This window comes from Parus major, chromosome 1A (assembly GCF_001522545.3).
Source record: "Parus major isolate Abel chromosome 1A, Parus_major1.1, whole genome shotgun sequence".
Lineage (NCBI taxonomy): Eukaryota > Metazoa > Chordata > Aves > Passeriformes > Paridae > Parus > Parus major.
In genome coordinates, this window is record NC_031773.1 from 27,657,791 (window position 1) to 27,677,853 (window position 20,063).

At 35.4% G+C, this 20,063-nt stretch overlaps 1 protein-coding gene across 7 annotated transcripts in view; it reads left to right on the forward strand.

Moving 5' to 3' along the window:
• The window catches only part of PPHLN1 (periphilin 1), a 69,767-nt gene that overhangs the window by 25,509 nt on the left and 24,195 nt on the right, over positions 1-20,063 (forward strand). For 4 of the 7 annotated variants that reach the window (XR_004497641.1, XM_033514714.1, XM_015628129.3 and 1 more), the window contains exons 6-10: positions 787-1,037; positions 4,624-4,703; positions 7,737-7,856; positions 8,311-8,358; positions 10,384-10,524. Coding sequence is in view for 6 of the 7 variants with exons in the window: in XM_033514714.1 (XP_033370605.1) it covers positions 787-1,037; positions 4,624-4,703; positions 7,737-7,856; positions 8,311-8,358; positions 10,384-10,524 (640 nt within the window). In the remaining variant the exon portion in view is untranslated. The remainder of the gene's footprint in view (positions 1-786; positions 1,038-4,623; positions 4,704-7,736; positions 7,857-8,310; positions 8,359-10,383; positions 10,525-20,063) is intronic. The other 3 variants (XM_015628130.3, XM_015628131.3, XM_015628132.3) reach the window with 3 other exon arrangements.

Sequence of the window (20,063 nt, forward strand, 5' to 3'; positions counted from 1 at the left end):
TTATGTGTACATTAATATGATTTACAAATAACCAACACATTTGTGCTGTGGTCTGGAGTAACAATATTTAAACTCAGTAGAAAGTTTTATGGTTTGTTTAATTACAGTTTTAATACAACTGATTTTGTGACATTTTACATTAAAGTTCAAAATTAATATTGTGTGTTGTGAGAAACACGTTTACAAGATGTAAGTCTTCATATTTTCATTCAAGAGTTGACCTTGGGTGGATTCATGGTGAGAGAATAGATATTCTGCAGATTTCTTTTTGTCTTTGCTGGATATAAGCTGAAGTTCGTCAGTGATATTTTTGTAGCAAGGTGTTTGAAATCAAATGAGGAGTATACTCCCTTGAAAATAAGAGAAAAACTTAGGTGAAAAATGGGAAATAGTGTAAGCAATATTTGGATATGCATTTTTAGCTATTATAAATTAAGGCTTAATTTCCAGGGTAAGTGTAGTAAATATGAAAAAAATTGTGAGAGTTCTCACAATTTTGTCATTGTCATTTTCTTGCATTTTAGCTGTATTATCAAGAAATAGAAAGGAATTAGCTTCTAGCAATGAGGTATCATGATGAAATCTTAAAAAATTACCCTTTTTTCACTTTATTTACTTGTTTTTCATTCTTTGCCTAGTACTCTTAAAAACACTGAAGATTTTGGATGTGTTCTGCAGATGACAGTTAACCTGTTTGTATTTACCAAGCATGAACATTATATATGTGCTGTACCATAAACATTGGAAGGATAACCAAGTTTCTTGTATTTTTTGTTGTCTTCCAAGGGATGTCAGAGATGGCTTCAGAAGAAAAAGCTTCTATTCTTCTCATTATGTGAGAGATCGATCCCCTCACAAGAGGGACTCTCCCTTCTTCAGGGAATCGCCAGGGAGCCGGAGGGATTCTCCGCACAGCAGATCTGGCTCTAGTGTCAGCAGCAGGAGCTATTCTCCTGAAAGAAGCAAAGCCTATCCTTTCCACCAGCATAGCAGAAGTATGTCATCTTTACATAAAAGAAATATTTCTTCTCAGCAAGGTAATGCTGGATTAATGATGTGAACTGGTTAGTGAGGTGAAACTGCAAGTCACTGTATAAGCCTCTCTTCCTTATATGCTCTTTTTAAAATGGGAAAAGCTGACATTTTGTGCTGTCTATGAGCTGTCTGCTCTGGTTGTTTCATTGTACTCTCTGTTCCCTTATGTATTTCATGTGGGAGATTGTAGGTGTTATTTTGGTGTCAGGTCTAGACTGACTGTAGGAGTTTCAGCTGCACAGCTTTTTCTAGTATTTTATGTTCTTTTTAGCATCAGCTCCTTTTACTTCTTTATGTGATTCATTCCCTGAGAGGAAACTTTGCTCCATCTACAGCAGATGAAGACATTTCTTCCTGCAACCAGGATAAAACATGGATTAAAAAAATGGAGAAGTGAAAGAACATACTTCTACTGGTTGCATTTTCTCCAGTTTTTACTAGGCTTTTGAAACTGATTGATTGTTTTTTAGCAATTACATTTCAATGTCAAAACCTCTCAGATCTTGCTCTCCTCAAAGAAATGTGAAGCATATCTCAGTTTAGTCTATTCTGACTTTTAGAAGCTTGACTCTTAATGTTTCCCAGAAGTCTAATGAATCATCTGTTTTGAAAATATTTGAGCTTTCATATTTAAATTATTTTTGGGGGAAAAAAAGGAATTACTTTTTTTAGTATACTACAATTTTAGCCACTCTGTTTGTACAGCTTATGCAAATTAATCCAATTTGATTTCTTTTTCTGCAAATGCTTTCTAGTGAACTATGCAAACTACTTCTCATTTTGGCAGCTTTTAAAAAATGAATTAGATTTTTTTTTGCTTACTGAGAAGGCACATTGTGTTTCCAGAGTGACACTGAACCATTATGCAGCACTTCTTGTCAAAAGAGATCTTTGTGATTTAGTTAACATTGTTTAAATATTGAGGAATAATTTCACTCCTTGCAGAGTAGAGATGGGTCTTTTTATTTGAGCATTACAGTGCTTTTAACATTTTGTAGCAATATGAATTTAGTGAACATAAATTCCTCTAAGTGTAGGAGAGGAAAAAAAAAATAAAATAGTTACCTAATTTTCTAGAAGTCTTGTAGGTGTGCAGCTTGTAATTACTAGGGACAGAAAAACAATGTTGTGAGAAACCATACAAAATTTTGGAATGTTTCATTTTTTAATTTTTTTTTTTTTTTTTTAATTTTGAGCTGACTTTGATCATATATGTATATACTATATTGATAGAATTACTCAGACAATAGTGGAGGTAGTGATATAGAAGCAGGTATGTTCACAAACCAGAAAAGGTGCTGATCAAGAGAGGAGCTTACATCTAGGTCTGTGGTTTTTGATATTTTCTCCTGTTTGCATGGTTGAAAACCTTTCTCAATCATCTCTAGGTAAGTTTTAAGAGACCGGCTAAGTTATACACTGGACTATTTATTTATCCTTTCCCTGGAAAGGAGGACTACTAAAATGTCCCTCTAGATGACTGAATTAAAATACCTATTTACAAGGTAAAAATGGTTTATAGAATACTTATAGAATAATTTTTTATTGTGGTTTGCCTTAGGTAAGCTCATGTACTGCATATTTAAAAGTAACATCTAGTGGAATGTCTCATATGTCAGTAGTACATTTAAATGGATTTACAACATGAAAAGCATATCCTATTTCATGTGGAATTTGCAATATGGCATCTTTCTAAAATACCATAATGCTGTTTAAAATCATGCTATCCGAATTGGTTCGGCCGCATGACTTGCACTGAAGAAGGAACATCCTATGCTCCACCACACTTCATACATCAGGATAAATACAGAATTTAACCAAAGAAAACTGCAGGGACATGAAGTAGCTTGGTAAAGGGAGGGAAAGGGCTAAGGGAAAGGGCAAGATCTGTGATGGGAGAGCTTGGAGAGAAGCAGGATGGTATTCCTTCAGGGGCCCAGGCACGAAGGGGTCAGTAGAGTGGTGTGCTGAGGAAATGCAAGCAGGCGAATACTGGTGCTTGAAGAGTGTCATGTTTAATTTTACAGGTAGGGCGTTGATGTTCAAAAGAGCCACACACATTCTGAAAAAAATGGCCTAATTATGTCTTCTAATTAAATGGCATTTTTTCAACTTCGCTTAACTTTAAATAATTTTCTGCCATTTGTATCAATTAATTTCATCTCTTCAGGTGCAAACATATAACCCATTTAACTGAGATAATCTTTAAAGAATCCAGTCTGACAAAGGAGGCATGTGGGAAGCAGAGTAGTCCATGAATTTAAAAGGAGGTGGCTTGTCTATGAGGCTGAAAAGCACATATCATGGGAGAAAAACTTGTGTTACTTAGTGGTGACAAAAATATGTGCTTTCTTGCTTTGACTCATTAAATTAAAGCCATATTTAAAGCCATAATGAACAATCACATTTATATTTATACAAAAATAATTTCTCTCCCAATTTTCATAAGTCTTTGATAGATTTTTAAATTTATCCCGTTATTAATTGTATTTATAAAAATTTGATGGAAGCCAAGGTAAGTTTACATTACCTTGGCTTGTTTGTGATCAGTCAACTGTTTCCCCAGTGAGTGTAAATAGTCTGGTTAATTTAGACCGACTTAAAACATGTTTGCTTTTTGTACTTACCTTTTTCAGATCTTTTAGATTTAATCTATGGACCACAACTTGAAAACTAGTACTTTACACTGCAACCAGTTCTGTTGCTGTGAGCTGCCTGTAACTGGTCTGTGGCAAGACTGTACACAGATTGTGATTAGCACAGTGAATTTGATTTGACATTTTGCCAATTTTAACTCTCATAAGATAGACAGTGATCTTACAAGAAGCATCTATTTTGTGGCTGATACAATACAGGACTGTTTCCCATGGCAGGTCTTTTCAACATACTGTGGCCTGCTAAACTAGTTCATACACTACCTGATTACCTTGAGTGAGTGACTGGTGTCTAATATTTCATGTTTATATTATTGCAAGAATATTAAAAAGTGAAATCACATCATCTTATGGAATCCTACTGATAACAACCTTACAGTTAATGATGGAAAAAAGGACTGGGTTTTCTTAAAGGCATTAAATGACACAGCTGTATCTTTACTTAGGAAGAGAAAAAAAGTGTTACCAATATTTGTCAGATGGTGGAATACGTAGGTTTTATAGAATTGTAGAAACATTAAGGTTGGAAAAGACCTCCAAGATCAAGTCCAGCCTTTGGCCAAACACTACCCTGTTGACATGGCACTAAATGTCATGTCCTGTCATTTCTTGAACACCTCCAGGGATAGTGGCTCCACCACCTCCCTGAGCAGCTGTTCTGAAGCTTAACCACTCTTTCAGTGAAAAGATTCTTCCTGATGTCCAGCCTGAGCCTTTCCTGGTACAGCTTGAGGCCATTTCCTCTTGTCAGTAGTTGCCTGGGAGAAGAGTCCATCTCCCATCTTGCTACAACCTCCTGTCAGGTAGTTGTTGAAGGTGATAAGGTTCATGTCTGACATCATAAAATTACACTGCAATTTTTCTAAGCCAGTAAGCATATTTGCAATATATATATCTTTAATTTCTCAGTCATTAATTTTTTTCTTAATTGTAGGTAAAGAGAGGACAGGTCAGTCACTGAAAACATCAAGAGATGCATCACCTTCAGGGTCCACAGCAGTACCTTCATCAAAGGTGAATTTTCTTTTTGACTACTTCACACCATAGTTTTAGATTGTTCATTCTTGGATTTTTTCCTTAGTTGGAAGGAGATTGTGCATTCACCTGTTAAAGTACATAGTCCTTACAATATTACTCCCTATTCCTTACAATAGAAGTAGGACTTGGTCTTAAAATTCTGTGTTGTTGTGAATATGTCAGTATTACCACTTATTTTGACACAGACACACCTGCCATGTTATTCAGTGGGGAAAAAACCCAGGCTTTGGTTGTGCTATGTCATTCTCAGTACTTACCTCTTACACATCTCTTTTGGAACTGCTCTGCCAGCTGATTGCCATTGTCCTTAAGGGGGGAGGCAAGTAATGTATTTTTCAGTGATGTAAAATAAGGGAAAATGGGATAAAAGCTATTATGCACAAGTTATGCTGATTTGGTTCATAAAATACACTTTATAAGTAGTTCACCTATTGTGCTTATACACTCAGCACACTGCAGCTTAATATCAAATCCTTATTTAATACACACCTTTGAGAACAAAGAGGCATTGCAAAATCTCTTGCTTTTGTGTTAATATGTAGTTTGAGCTTGAACTCTGTATTCTGTAAGTGTTCTGCTTTCTTCTCAGTCAGTTGTATTGGTTTTTTGTCATCAGTTTGCAAGCATCTGCTGGCAGTGGATATCCACTTGATACAGGCCTCACAAAATGAAACTTTCTTTGGTGGAAGTAATTTCCCCAGACAGCATAAATATTTATTGGGTGTGCATCAGAAGCAGAAATGGAAGTACTTCCATGACTGTTTATTGATTTTTCTCTTGAGTCCCCAAATCTGCTTCTAATGTAACTGCCCTGTGTCAGTGGAGCCTTTTGGAGTGAGCCTTTTGGCTGGAGTTGCACTGAGCAGTTAAGTTACCTAAGTGCTTCACTAACTCAGAAGTAGTCTTGGCAAAACATGAGCATCTCCAGAACCAGAGTCTTACAATTTATCAAGGCTTGAGAAATCAGTTATATGCTATATATTAGCAATTAAAGGATATGATTTTCAATGCTCTAAGTTATAATTTAGCTCTGAATTTTTTACAAAGGTATATGTTTCCATAGCAATACCTCTTTTCACTGTAGTATCTATTTGGAAATCTGAAAAGGTATTTTTATCTATAATTAGTTTTTGCATATTCATGCATTTGAATTAATACATGTTGATGTTACCTGATCTTAGCCACCTGTTTGACTATGACATGAAATCTTTTGTTTTTGTTTATTACCCTTATAGACTGTAAGCCTTGGAGGCTGTATCCAACATAAGGCAAAACGATGTGTGAGACACGAACAGCTGCTGAGCAAAGTCAGGCTTTAGCTTTTCCATGTTACTGATGAGATTAAAAAATATAAAAAAAAAAAGACTTCTGTTTTCAGGTGGGAGGGTGGGGTGCAGCAGTTTAGTTTTTTGGTTTTTTTTGAGATCTATTATGTTGGTTGTTTCTTGCAAGTTTGCATTCTAAATATCTGCTGCTATTTTCAGCTGAGAAATATGCTCCTGTTCTGTCTCTTCAGCTGAGGCATACCTGTGCAAATACCATTACTTTATTCCATAAAATTCATGCAGGATTTAATATGTATTTATCAGCATTCAACCTAAAGGATTAAATTCAGTGAGATTAAATTAAACAGATTTTTTTTTCTGTATTCCAGTAGATATTAATAGTTAATTTCTTTTATGGCTTGTGGAAATAATAGCAGGTCATTTGAGATTTTCTATGAAATATATTACTCCGTTCTTTTAAGAGCCCTTTTCATATCTCTGCATATTGAACTTTGTCGCCTCCTGACTTCACTGGTTGCAATTCTGTAATTTGCAGTTACAGAAAACAGGGATTCCTATTGGAACATTGTGTTGCTTTTCTGGATTCAGATTAAGGTGGTGTCTTTATGACACAGAATCCTGGAGGGGCTCTGTGAATTGTGTATTTTTGTATTACCACTTTGCTTGAGGTAAGCACAAAATATGTGAAGACAAAGGAGTTTTGATACTGGCCATTTATGCAACTTAGAATGAGCTAATGGTAAGATGTAGAGTGTTGGTTTCTTTCATTTGGGTTTTTGTTTGTTTGCGCTTTTTTGTCTACCTGTTTGCTAAGATGGAACAGGCATTGGGCAGAAGTTGTTGTGGCCTTTTTCAGGCAGTAGAATTTTTGTGTCTCTTTTTCAGATAGACATCTTAGTGTTGCTATTTTTAATGCTAGATATAGATTCTTTGGGTGCTTCTGTACGTACCGTTGATTTAAGTTAAATATCCGCAAAGTGGCAAGATTTATAAAGCTAGCTAAACTGATATTTGTCATTGTCTGTTTGCTGCTCTGATAGTAAAAGCCAAATAATATTATTAGAGAGAAATCAATTTTTCAACATTGTTTATGTGAGGATTTCCATTTGAATAGGTAGACTTAAAAGAATATAATGCCATGACTGACTCTATTATAAATTATTAGCATTGCCCCAAATAAAAAATAATGGATTTTAATGGGAGCAGCTCTGATCACTTCAAGTTTGTATGAAATATTTTTTTGTCCTTAATTAGCTCAGGTTTTATACCCTACCTAGTATTTAACAGTTTGTTTTAATTTTTTTACAACCTTTTATGCCTGAAAATCACATTGAATTATTAGTTAACTCCACTCTTGTATCTGACTTCTTTCAATGCCTAACAGGTCTCAAAAATATTTTTTCTGTTATCTCTGACCTGTGAATTTAATAAACCTTATTCAGAAAGTATAATGGTTTCGTAGTAGTTCACTGACCTTCATGGATTTATCTTGGTTTTTCTCCTCTCTTGTTTCTTTACTATCTATTTGCTCCCCCCCTCCTTTTTTTTTTAAAGAAATTGGACAGCAAATGAAATAATCTCAAATAATCAGCAAATGAAATAATGAATAAATAATATTTTAAAATATTTTAGGGATCAGAATAACTGTTTATTTTAATTTTGAAGATTTTTCCATGTATAAGTGTATTTCATGTTAAACCTTGACTATAATGTTTTTGTACAGGCCTTGGAGAAGAGCAACAGACTGTCAGAAAAGGAACTTGCAGAAGCTGCAAGCAAGTGGGCAGCTGAAAAGTCAGAGAAGGCCGAGGAAAGCAATATACCTGAGATAACAGAGTATGATGTAAGATAGGATTATTAATCCTCTTAATTCAAAGAGTTACAATAGGCTCTTGTTTTTCTGTATTGTTCATAAAGGCAGATTTTGTAACTTAATCTTGAATTTTTCTGCTTATGCTATTAAATATTTTTAAAGGGGAATGAGAGGGAGACTAGAACCTGGTGATTTATTTATTTTGAAAAAATGCACAAAGCCACAGTACATTTTGTTAGTATTATTTGATTTGATGTTGAGCTACAACTGACATGACAAAGTTTCAGCTCTCCCAAGCATTCTTCTAGGAGTTCTTGTAGTAGTGTAGGTCTGTGTACCTACTGAACTCCTTAAAATTAGGAGGGGACTTCTGAGTCAAAACATGAGTGTACATGTAAAACACAAGACTTAGGGAGAGAAACTCTGGTTTGTTGAGTTTTGTTTCAAACTGTGCCAGTCTACAATGTCATGTATTCTTTTTCAGAAAGCAAGCCTCCATTATATTAAAAATAAAGCGTGCCTTGTTCCTGCAGTGGGTATATTTTTTGTTTTCCCTAGAATCCTTATTTCATTATTAATCAACATTAATTATTTGCTAGTTTATTCCCTTTTGTTTTCACCTCTCCTTGTCTTCTACTCCTGGCTATATTGAAGTGTGATTATAGCCCTTTTCAGTCATTTGTTATACTGCTCTTGGATAGGTTGTCTTTTTTGGGTTCTGTTATGTTAGTAGAAAATGTATTTGTCAATTAAAATAACCTGAATACTATGTCATCTAAACTAATCTGTTTTAATTCTGTGATAATTTTCTCTTTCACTTTGTTTCAACTTTAGAGGCATTCTTAAAAAAAGCAAAATAGTATCTACTTCACAAAGTCATGTTGTAACCTTACCAAATAGTGGGCTTGATATTTTTTTTTTTCTTAAATTTGTTTGTAAATAATTTTAGGTAAAATGAATGTGTCTTGGGAAGCATCACATTTCCACTTGTAGAATGTAAGGGCTAGGTTAGAGAAATGAACTCCCTGAATCCATATTTATCTGAACTTTCAAGTCCTGTCAATTGATGTAACGGTGCATGCATGATCAGCTCCTCAATAGTGGTCAGGAAGATCTAGTTAGATACATAAAACAACTAAAAGCTTTTAAAGCAATTAAAAAAAAGCAATTAAAAAAAGAAAAAGGGGGAGGAAGTGTTAGAGTGAAGAAAAAGCAGCAGCTGATCCAAGGACGAATGCCATATGAAGGAGAACAAATGCGCGGACATTTCTGAGAGGTTCAGCAGAGAGCTATCACTGTGGTTCTTGATGAGGGGAAAGTAATGCAGGGGAGGAAAGAATAGAGTGGGCCACATGGAGAAACGGTCTTTAAAGCATCCTCCAGGCCTCAGAGAAAGTTGCAGTGTGGAATTGAAGTGAAGCAATTGTAGTTGATTGTGGTACAGTGTAAGATGATTTATTGACTAAGAAAAGTGGGCTGTAGAAATGCTAATGAAGGAGGTGTGAGGTGTCTCATTTTGAGTCTTAGAAGAAAGGACTTCTCACCTGTCACATTAGTGGGCAAGAATTCTTAACTTTTTCCTGTTTATCTTAAGAAGTGGTTAGTAGTTGAACTTCGTTTTTCACTGAGCATTTTTAGTAGCCTTCACTCACTCTCAGGCATTTCATTCTTTACTGGGATAGCAAGATTTGGTTTGTGTTGCTGCTAAGGTTTGAGCATATGTTCACAGGACCACTTAAGCTTTTTGCTTACTTTTTCTGTCTAATGCTTTTCTCTCTCATGTTAGTTAAGTCTTAAGATTATTCACCTTTATTTTTGAATAATAGAAACTAGTTTTCATCTTCTTCAATTTTCAAATCCTATTTTTTAAAAAAAATTATAAGTTTGTTCCATAGTACCAAATTTAAGTAATGCTGTGAAACAAAATGGCATCTGCTTTCTTTGGAGTAGGAGTGCAGTCTTAATTTCTATTTTAGAGGGAAGTTTATACAATTCCTGTACTTCAGTTTGATTTTTTCATGTTACTAGAAATCTTCAACTCACAGGTTTGCTTTTGCTATGGAATAGTCATTGCAGTTCCTTTAATAATAGACCTGTGGCCCTGAATGCTTTTGGAGTTCTTTCTGACTGCATTTTTATTTTGTTGATGCCTATGTACCTTTGATTTTGTTACTTTTATCTTTTCCCAGAAGGCTAATCACATTTTCATTGTGGATTTTTCTTGCTTTCTGGTATTACAAATACCGCATACAGAAATTTTTTCTCAGTGGATGTACAAGTAGAGGTTATCTGACAACATTGCCTTCACACAGTTAAGGCTGTGTCACAGGGGGTTGTGTTGTGTCATGTTTTCTGCATGTTTAAAACCCATATTTCTGTATCTGTTAGAATTGTAGCAGTTGTAGCAAAATTGCTGCAATAGTCTAATTGTCACTAATAGTCTTGATGAGCAAACTTGTATCTCTGGTGACTGTGCTGGGGCTTTTTGGGTTTTTTCCTCACACTGCAGTTTTTATTTTTCTCTGAAAACTGAATTTATTGTTTATTTTTTTTTAAGGCTGGTTCTTCAGCTCCATTATACATTGAGCAAGCAGAGGAAACAGAAGCAAACCTAACAGATAGTACAGAATTACATGAGGACAGCCAGCTTCTTAGTCGTTCAAAAGCAATTGCAGCTAAGACAAAGGAGATTGAACAGGTGAGTCTTCTTGGCATTTTGTCACTAATTCAGTAATGTTTTGCTCTGCTAAAATTACCTTGATTTATTTTTTCCTCCTCCTTGGAGTGTAATATGCGTGTAATTTGATTTTTCAAGATGATGTGGTAACATTTCCAGCTGTTTAATTCTGAGGAACCATGGCATTTATCTGCACATGGAAATTAATGGTAGTTTTCTGCAACTTAGATGCAACAACTGCTGTTTTGCAAGCTAAGACAATGGCTGCCTCTTAATTCTAGTGGCCTTTGTTCAGTTGCCTGTGAGACCATTTCCTGAGCTGCAGCACTGTTCTTTTTTACTGACACTTGAAAACCAACTTTCTACTCAATTGGTTTTGGTTTGTTGTTTTTTTTTTTTTTTGGTTTTGTTTTGTTTTTTTTTAAATTCTATTAAAATTGACTTTACATAATCATGTTCATGGTGGGCACAGCTTTCCATGTGTGCAGGGTCTGGCTGGGATGGAGTTTACCAGAGTGTGCTGTAACTATGAGAGTCAAGATGCAGTTGGTTTATCCCCTTGTGTCTGATCACAGGGTCACAAATGGCTTAAAAGAGCTAGGACCAAATGCATAAACTTAGGACTATTTAAAAATGACAAACTGAAAAAATATACTCAGGCTAGGAACAGATTTCTTAAAAATAGCTGGTATGATTAGTTAGCCGTATGCTGGTGAATCTATGGTTAAATTTCCCTAGGCCCTAAGGACATGGTTATAGTGAAAACAGATGAAAATTTGGATATAAAACCCAAGTACTGCTTTCCATATGGTCTCATGCTACTCTGTTTAGTACAGTTTGCACTTAATTCTAGGGAAATCTAGATTATGTTCTGTAAAATGGAATACATTCAGGAACTTAGTTCAGAAAAGCCTGAGGAATAACTTAGATTTGGATTTTGCACAACCAGTTTCTCCTGTTGTTCATTTGAATATTGAAGCTGTTAGCTTCTGCAGAATTTAAATAAGATTCTAGAATGATGCTGGAAGTATTACTGAAGTGAACAAGGTGCTTGTTTTCTTTTAAACCAGGTACTGTGAATTTCTTAAGTGTTAGACAAGATAATTATTTAATCATTAAAAATTATGACTGGAAAATGATCTACATATTTTTCACATAAATATTTAAAATTAACTTCTAGATCTGCAGTTAAATTTTCTGGATTTTTAAAAAAAATTGCTGTGATAGACCTGGTGATTTTCATAACCAGCAAGAATATCATAATGAGTCATAATAGTAAAATAATGTGAATTTTCCCACTATATAGGGAATCAGTCTGCAGAAATTTGTACACTATTCTGTTTACAAAAGTTTTCAAGAGGCTGTTTTTTGGTATTCACTGGACAGCTATTAAGGTGTTTTAAATAAGTAAGAAATGAAGTCAGACAAGGCATGTGCCACTAGCTACATGTTAAAGGATTGGTGAGGGCCCAGCTAATGTTTGAGGAAGTGAGGTTTGACCCATTGAACCTCCTCTGCTTCTGTCTCCTAAATGTTTCTTGGAGCACCAGATCTAATGATGTTTGCTTTTTCATTATTATTCTCATAATTATTCTCAACCCAACTGCCAGGTATGTCTTAGCTGTTCCAAATTCCTCATAAAGCCACCTTTGCTTTGCCCTCTCCATATCCATTTGTCTCCAAAGCTCTAACCTGGAAAAGGAGCAAAATTTTCCAAATATGTACTTTTACTTCATAGGATGGTACTGTTTCAGGAAAACCCAGAGGCAAAAAAAACTGTGCTGACAGAACATGCATGGTGTTGCAATGAGAAAATCCACTGCTGTGCAGCAGAGAAACAGAGGCAGTCTGATGCCCTGGGCAGGTGGGAGGTGGCAGCTTGTGATATAGTCTGTTTTTTCTCTTAGGAAAAACAAGCAAAAATATCCCTTGAGCAATTGAATGAAATATTCATACAGGTGTTCTGTTTTAAATTAGTCCATCTCAGTTTCTTGTGTATCGCTCATATCACTCTTTTGTAAAGTTGCCTCTGCCTTTTCTCTAAGCTATAATGACACAATTGCCAGTTTCAGAATTTTAAATGAAGTGTGATTGTAAATGATCACCGTGGCTCATCAAGAAAATGGCTGTATGTTATTTATTTGATGGGGGTCTTACTGTGAACATTCGTGTAAAATCATGTCATTTGAAGAAAAAATAAGTTCTTTGTGTGCTGATGATGACAGGGGAAAATGTGTCAAACCAAGAGCTAGTTGCTGTGCTATATAGTGACTATCTTGTAGGAGTCTGCAGTTGCTTTGCAAATATTAACTGAAGCTGACACAAAGAGAGGAAACTAAAAGTTGTGCTCATGGATAAAGGCTTGGAAAAATCCAGACACTGTTTAAACAGAGCCAAGAATTATCTGTGTCACTCCCAAACTAGAAAAACTTTGAAGTATATATTTCATTTGAATTGTGCCAATATTACTTAGAAAGGAAGGATATGGTTGCAGATGCACAGATGCTAGAAAACATTTCTGAACTGGGACTGCAGATCCTGAACATTTTTAGTCTCATCTTTGAAACAACAGGCATAGTGACATTATTGTGGAAACACCTAGGTTGTGTAGGACTTATCCCAGCCAATGTCCTGGAAACAGAGATCAGGTCATTCAGGGCTCTGTCAAACTGAGCCTTGTGTATTTGCAATGAAGGAGGCTCTGCTGTTTTCCCGGGCAGCCTCTCTTCCAGTGTCTTGAGTTCAGCTGCCATTGCATTCCAGAACATGATTTCTTTCCACCAAGGATGCGATGTCTGCTCGCTGCTTCTCTTGACAGCTTTCTGTCTGCATTCCTGAGCTGCAGAATCCCAGCTCCTTGGTGTGGTCCCCTGCTCTTGGGACCTGCTTCACTGGGAGTGGGCTCTGCTGCTCTCAGGGAAGAAAGGGTTCATTTCCTAGAACCCTCTGGCTCTGACACTTGATGATTGGAAGAATAGTTTTCTTCTGGCACTTTTGCGTGGCAGGTACTGTGGAAACTGTTCCCTTCAATCCAGGTGCAGTGTTTTCAATCTTTGTGTTTCTGCATAGAGTGGAAATTCTGCAGCATTAATGTGTGTCTCATGTTTTAATATATCCCATGATGTGTTTTTTAGTGTTCTGGCTATAATAAAAAGCTTTGGAGAGATTTTTTTTAAAAAACAGAATACTGAGATAATTAGCTTTCTTGATTGGGATGTTTTTTGATTGTTTGGTTAGGCTTTCTTTTTGAAGTTAGGGGTTTCCTTAGATTTTTGAACATGCATTTCCCTCTTTGCTTTTACAATTTTGAAATAAGGTGTTTGTCTGAGCATTTGTCTTAGCATGGTGAGGTAGAACCCCATTAAACAGATGCTTAAAAGATTGGTCTGGTTACTTGAAAACAGCATAGTAGTGAATTTTGCTTCTGCAAGTCAGGATCAATGAATGTCTATCATTTGCTAATGTAACCATTTCATGCACTTTTAAAATATCTTTGCATTTAATAGCATGCATGATGCATTAAGGTAATATTTAGGAGTTGTTTAGTTTCTGGTTTTATATAGTTAAGGATCAGCTTATGCTTTTAGTATGTAATGTGCTGAAGTGTGGTGTTTTTTTTCAGAAGTGATGACAAATATGTCCCTGGTGTTAAATTAATTATTGGAGCTATTCAGCATCAGTGTTACACAAAAGGCTATCTCTTTGTTCTTCCTTCTTGAGCACCGGTAGCAGGGATTCTTGAAATGTCTTATCTTGTCTAGACATCAAGTCTGTAACACTGTGTTAATTAGTCCATTATTATGTGTCCACTTTTCTTACATGTTGCATATTCAAGTTGGAGTGACATGTATTACCTTGGAAAATCTATTCTTTTCTGAAGACAAGTTTTGTTAAATGACAATTTTACCAAGTACCCTCCTTGATTCTGGCAAAAAAAATAAAAATCAAACTTGTGAGTTTTTGTCTGAATTTGGTTAGTACCACAGAGTTCTGGAATCTAAGGAATTAATTAAGTATAGGAATTAACACATTCATGAATGCTTTTTTATTCTTAATGGAATCACTGGCTGACTATATGCTTTCAGTTCACCAATGTTTTTAAATGTTCAGCAGAACAGTATTTTTTATTATTTAAACATTTAGTTTCATTGCTTCTTTAGTTGACATTCTAAATTACTATTGCTTGTTAAGAGTCCTCAGTAGTATTAATGAACTGTTACCTTAATGGGACAGCCTTCTGGCTGGAAGATTCTGAAAATCAGAGATCTTTCTAAAGCTTGTGTTTGAAACTTCATAGCTATCATGCATAGAAAGAATGAAAAATAGGGGTGTGGCTAGATCCAGGCTGCTGTCTAGCTCCTTTTCTTTTTAAGGTAAAGTAATGACATCTCTGACCTAGAAGTTACAATTAAGTAAGAAAAGCATGTTTTAGCAGTTACAGTGTATGTGTGTAGTTTGAGAACTGTTTCTTCTTCCCCTTCCTTGTGATGGCTCTTGTTCTGGTGAGATCTATATAGCAATAGCTGAATTTTGTCTTTGTATGTACCTAACACTTGCTAATGGGACTCTGTTCTCTGGAGATACTGCTCTGAGAGAAGACTGACCTCTCACAAAGTGATACTTTACATTGAAAGGACTTCGTTAAAAAAAATTGTAGGTTTTAATACCAACAAATCCTGAATAAAATTATACAGGCATTTCTGTAATAATAAAATACCTACAGTTTGTGTAGTATATGGGAGTTTACTGTATGCTTTCCTCCCTGGCCTCAACCCCTCCTGTGTCCTTTGCTAGTTTTGCTTCAAGCAAAACTATTTTACTGTTCTTCAACAGTATAAAGGTGGAAGAGGATGTAGACATGAAGTAGCTTCTGCATCTTGGCTAGGGATAAGCTCATGGTAAATGCATTGGAAAAGTTTTGTAAGGCTTGGATGTGACAAGTTTAGGTGTCTTAAGTTCTAGCAGTTTTAGTAAAATAAATAAATTAATAAATTGGAGTAATGGGAATCCAGAAAGGAATGAAGGAGGATTTCAGAGCTGGCCTTGGATGTACCTTTTCTTTTGTAAAGCTCACTTCAGCTGAGCCAGGGAAACTGGTTACCATTTCCTTAGATTAGCTTGTTGGTCTGCTTGTCCTGTTGCTCATTTCAGGCTAAATTATCTAGGTTAGAAAAAAATCCCCTAATTAAAATATAAGTTAAGAAGTAGGTGAGTTAAGTGAAGCTGAAGGAACTGGAACAGTAGCTAAAAACACATTAAAGGATTATTTCTGGTTGTGGATGAGGTCAGACATGCTTTGTTTCTGACAGGAATAGACCAGACAAGAGTAACAGGCCAAATGAGAGTAAAAGATGGGGAAGTAGATTTTCACTCCTTCCTGGCTTTGCTGTTGTCCTTCAAACCTTCTGTACTTAATACACTGTGACAAGGCCTTAATGATGGACTCATCATCATCACTCTTCATTTGGTTGGTAGTGTAGTATGTATTATGCCTCTTCTGAGCTTACGTTTATTTTACTTAAATGTAAGTTGTAATTAAGTGTGTTAATTTATTTTTTCCTAATCAGGAAAACATTTGTGTCAGGTTTTGTAATTTTGCCTTAAGGTTCTCAGAAAAATTGATGATGACTCTTTTACTTAATTATATCATCTGCCTATGTGGTTTATTAGTTTCCTTCTATCAATATCCCTCTTTATGTATAGAAGTGATTTCTTTCTTTCTACATATTCTTAGACAGCTTTCATATTAATTCTGACCTCCTAATTTTCTACTATCTATTAGTATTTATTCTAGACTTCCTTTTTGCCATTGCAAAATCTAATCAGTCACACTGTAATGCTTATTTGATATCTATATTTCACGCTTTCCTTAAGTTTAGGGTGGGGTTTGTTTTTGTTTGGTTGGTTTTTTTGTGTTTTTTTTTTATTGTATTTTTATCTGTTTTGTTGTTGTTTTGTCTTTCAATTTTGCTAATGTGACCTATTTGTTAGAAATTTGTGTTTTCATGTTTGTGAAACTACAAGATAGAGAATATAGACACTTTTGATAAGTTTCTTCATTGTATCTTTCATTCTTCTTACAAATACATTTATTTAAAACAGGATACTTGTAGAAGAACATGAAAAATTTAGCTAATTTCCTTTTCTTGTGTTTGGGCCACCATGCTTTAGAAGTTGTAATCCTGCACTTTCCATTTGTTCAGCTGTGTTCTATTCCCTTTCTCTGGACATTAATGGGTTATTTGGTGTGCACTGCTTCATAATTACAAACTGCTGCATATGCAAAAGCAGTGCAACTCATTTTACTCAGCACCTGAAGGTATGGTTTAATAAGGAAATATATTACCACATTTCATATTTTTGCCAGCAGCTTTTTTCATTGGAAAGCTGATAATAAATGTTATTTAATATGCAGTGCTCATAGGGAAATACTTTTAAGAGAATTTAATACCAAAATGTATGCCTTTATCCAGTAACAGTGGGGTATTTCTTAGAGAGGTTTGAATTAAATGTAACTCACCTTTACCCTTCACCACTGTATTGAAGATCATGTTTGCCTTATGTTTTTTCATGTAAACAGTTTTAGGCCTGTGCTGATCACATTATTTTGAAGTTGCCAAATGCTGGCTATTCAACCCACTGACAAATGTGGAGTTTTTGATGTAGTGGCACTTCATTACGTGATCAAGCAGCACAGCAGCTGCAAAAGGACTGTTTGCTTACAGACATTTTTAAAGGGTGTTGTTTACAGGTGTTAGGATTTGGTGGCAGATCTCTGGAAGACTTAAATGGGAGAGCTCTGTTGCTTAGGTACTTGGTGAAATAGCTGAATTTAATTGAAACTGAAAGAAGTGTGCAAAAAGGTTGTTCAGATCTGAAAGACCAGCTTCTTGGTCAGATAAAATGAAAATATAAGGAGTTATTCATTAAATAGCATTTTTTCAATCAAAAGCTGGTAGTGATTGTTTGACTTAAAAATTTTGATTCTGTTGTGAGAAACCCAAAGAGCAAAACCAGAATGAAAGACTACGAAACTATAATAGTGAGTGGGCTGAAAAGAAGAAAGCTTAGTTTCAAGAGATGAGTGTCAACAGGATTGGAAAAGGTGTTAAGACGAGAAGAAACTCACTAAAAATGTGTGGGCCTTGATATATAATTAGGAATTAATTTTGAGAGATTGCCTACTGAAAAAACTGTCAAAAGTTGAGATGCTTGGAAGGATAAGGAGAATTGACACTGGCAAACCTCCAGGGAATGATAAAGGATAAAACCAGAAATTAATTGTCTGAGCCTTGATAAAGGCAATAGTTTCTGTGGGAGTGAGGGTTATTGTTTTTGTGGAGTTTTTTGTTTATTTGTTTGGGTTTGTTTCTTGGTTGGTTTGTTGGTTTTTGTTGGTTTTTATTGGTTTTTTTTTTTTATGGTGGGCTTTTGTTGTTGGTATTAATAACTTGGGTTTAATTCAGAGGATGGTTCCTTCTCTCCAACTTGGTCTCAAGCTTATTCTTGCTTTAACAGAAGGACATTGGTGGATTTAAGAAGTAGGTTAGCAGTGGTGTTTTTTATTTTTGAACTGTTTTAAGGATTAAAGATAAAATTATCTCTCAGTAGGCTCAATGCACTGAGGATTAAAGTTTTATGTATTTTTTATTCTTACAACCTACAGTCTCTTCAGCATTGTAACTAGGGAAACTTGCTGCTTCCTGGATTGAAACAGAGTAAGAACAGAATCAGTCCCATATACCTAGTAATTAGAACCAGAAATTTAAATTCCCCCAGAAAAAGCTGTAGCTCAAAGAACTACTGTCTAGCATCTCTACCCCCCAAACACTGATTATATATTAGCTCTATCAGTGTTCCTGATACAGTCTGAGCACTGATCTTCTGAAAGACTTAGAGAGGATAAGTGCTTGAAACAAGATATATATATAGGGCAAACAGAGAACGGTGTCATAAGGAAAAGTTTCATAAAACCATATGTGATGATGGGATAGTGGTAACTGAGAAACATGTTAAAACCCATGAAAAGTGGCAAATGAAAGGTAGTGGCAGGAGGGTAGGTGTCAGGAAGGACTTGATGTTTGACATGGAAGTTGATTTCCATCTCTCCTGCACTGATAAGTACTTTGAGTCCATAGGAGGTTGAAATGGACAGCAGCAGAAGTGTTGCACACAAAACCTGTAGGTAGGGAAAATCTGCTGAAGGGTGAATCTACAGTTTTGTGGGGCTTTATGTGTCTTTTACAGATTGTTCTTTATAGAATAGAAGCTTGTTTTGTAGATGACAGCTTTCCTGGTGCTTGTAGTTTAATCCTCTAATCCGTTTATAATCTGATTTATATACAACACTGGCTCATGTATAAATATAGGATCATCTGTGACCAAAGACACTTTGGTTACAAGTTGTGTTTGTCACCTGGTTTTTAAATTTATGTGCTGTATCTCAGTTTCTCACCTAGCCTGATGTCTTCTTTCTTTTGGCAGTGTTGAGTAGGTTAAACTCAATTATTTAAAGATTTAAAGATGGGTAAATTATGCCTGTTCCTTTTCTCTGACCTTTCAAATACAGGGTAATATTATAGTTCTAAAAGGCATCAGAATTGGGAACTTTTGTAACATTTAATTTCCTAAATTATGTGGGGAAGAAATCTATAGTTGCATAAGTTGTTTATGCATGTGCTGCTTCTTTATGTTATGAAAACATTAGATTTTTATCTTGGGTATAAATGACTAATGCCCATCACCATTTATTGCTGACCCACAGAAGATCACTTTCCTGTTTTGTTTGACTCTTATTTGCATTGGTGTGGTGACTTGAGTTGTCGGTGGTTGTCTGGACATACACTTGTATGGATATCACAATGGCACACTTCACAAAATGTGGCAGAAAAACCAGGGCCAAGATGCCCCACAGAATAAAGTTTATGGTGTGCCTGTTTTACCTTGCTGCTTTGACTTGGAGAAGCTAATAGAGCCTCACTTGAAAAAAACACACAAAGTGAATACTGACAAAATTGAGTAGGTCATGGGTTGTTCCTGGTTCTTCACCTTCTCACACTTCTTGAGAAGAAATGTTCATACATTAATTTTCTGAACTACTGAACTTCAGGTGCTACTCTGAATGACACAAATAACCTGTAATAGATGGATTTGATACTGTTTCTCCAAGGTTTAATTTGTTTGTTAGCAATCTTTCCCCTTCTCCTTACCCCAGATAGCTTAAATGCTTGGTTTCATTAAAACATGAAATGATCTATTTACTTGGGTACTGTGTGTGGTTACTTGACTGTAATTACACACCTCACAAGCAGTTCACCACCTTAGTATACTAAATAATTTATATATAAACTTTTTTGGTCACATGCTACCTAAATAAATAAAAAAAATGCACATAAGCATTTTTAAGCACAAAATCATAAATAGATTACGATATGCTGACACAAGCTTTTGAGTGCTCATCTCCAGCTGGAAATTTGCCCATTTTATTATGTTACTTCTTCACTTGGCTTCCTGGAGAAACTATCTTATGCAATCTCAGTATCTGTGCTGTGTATCTTGAC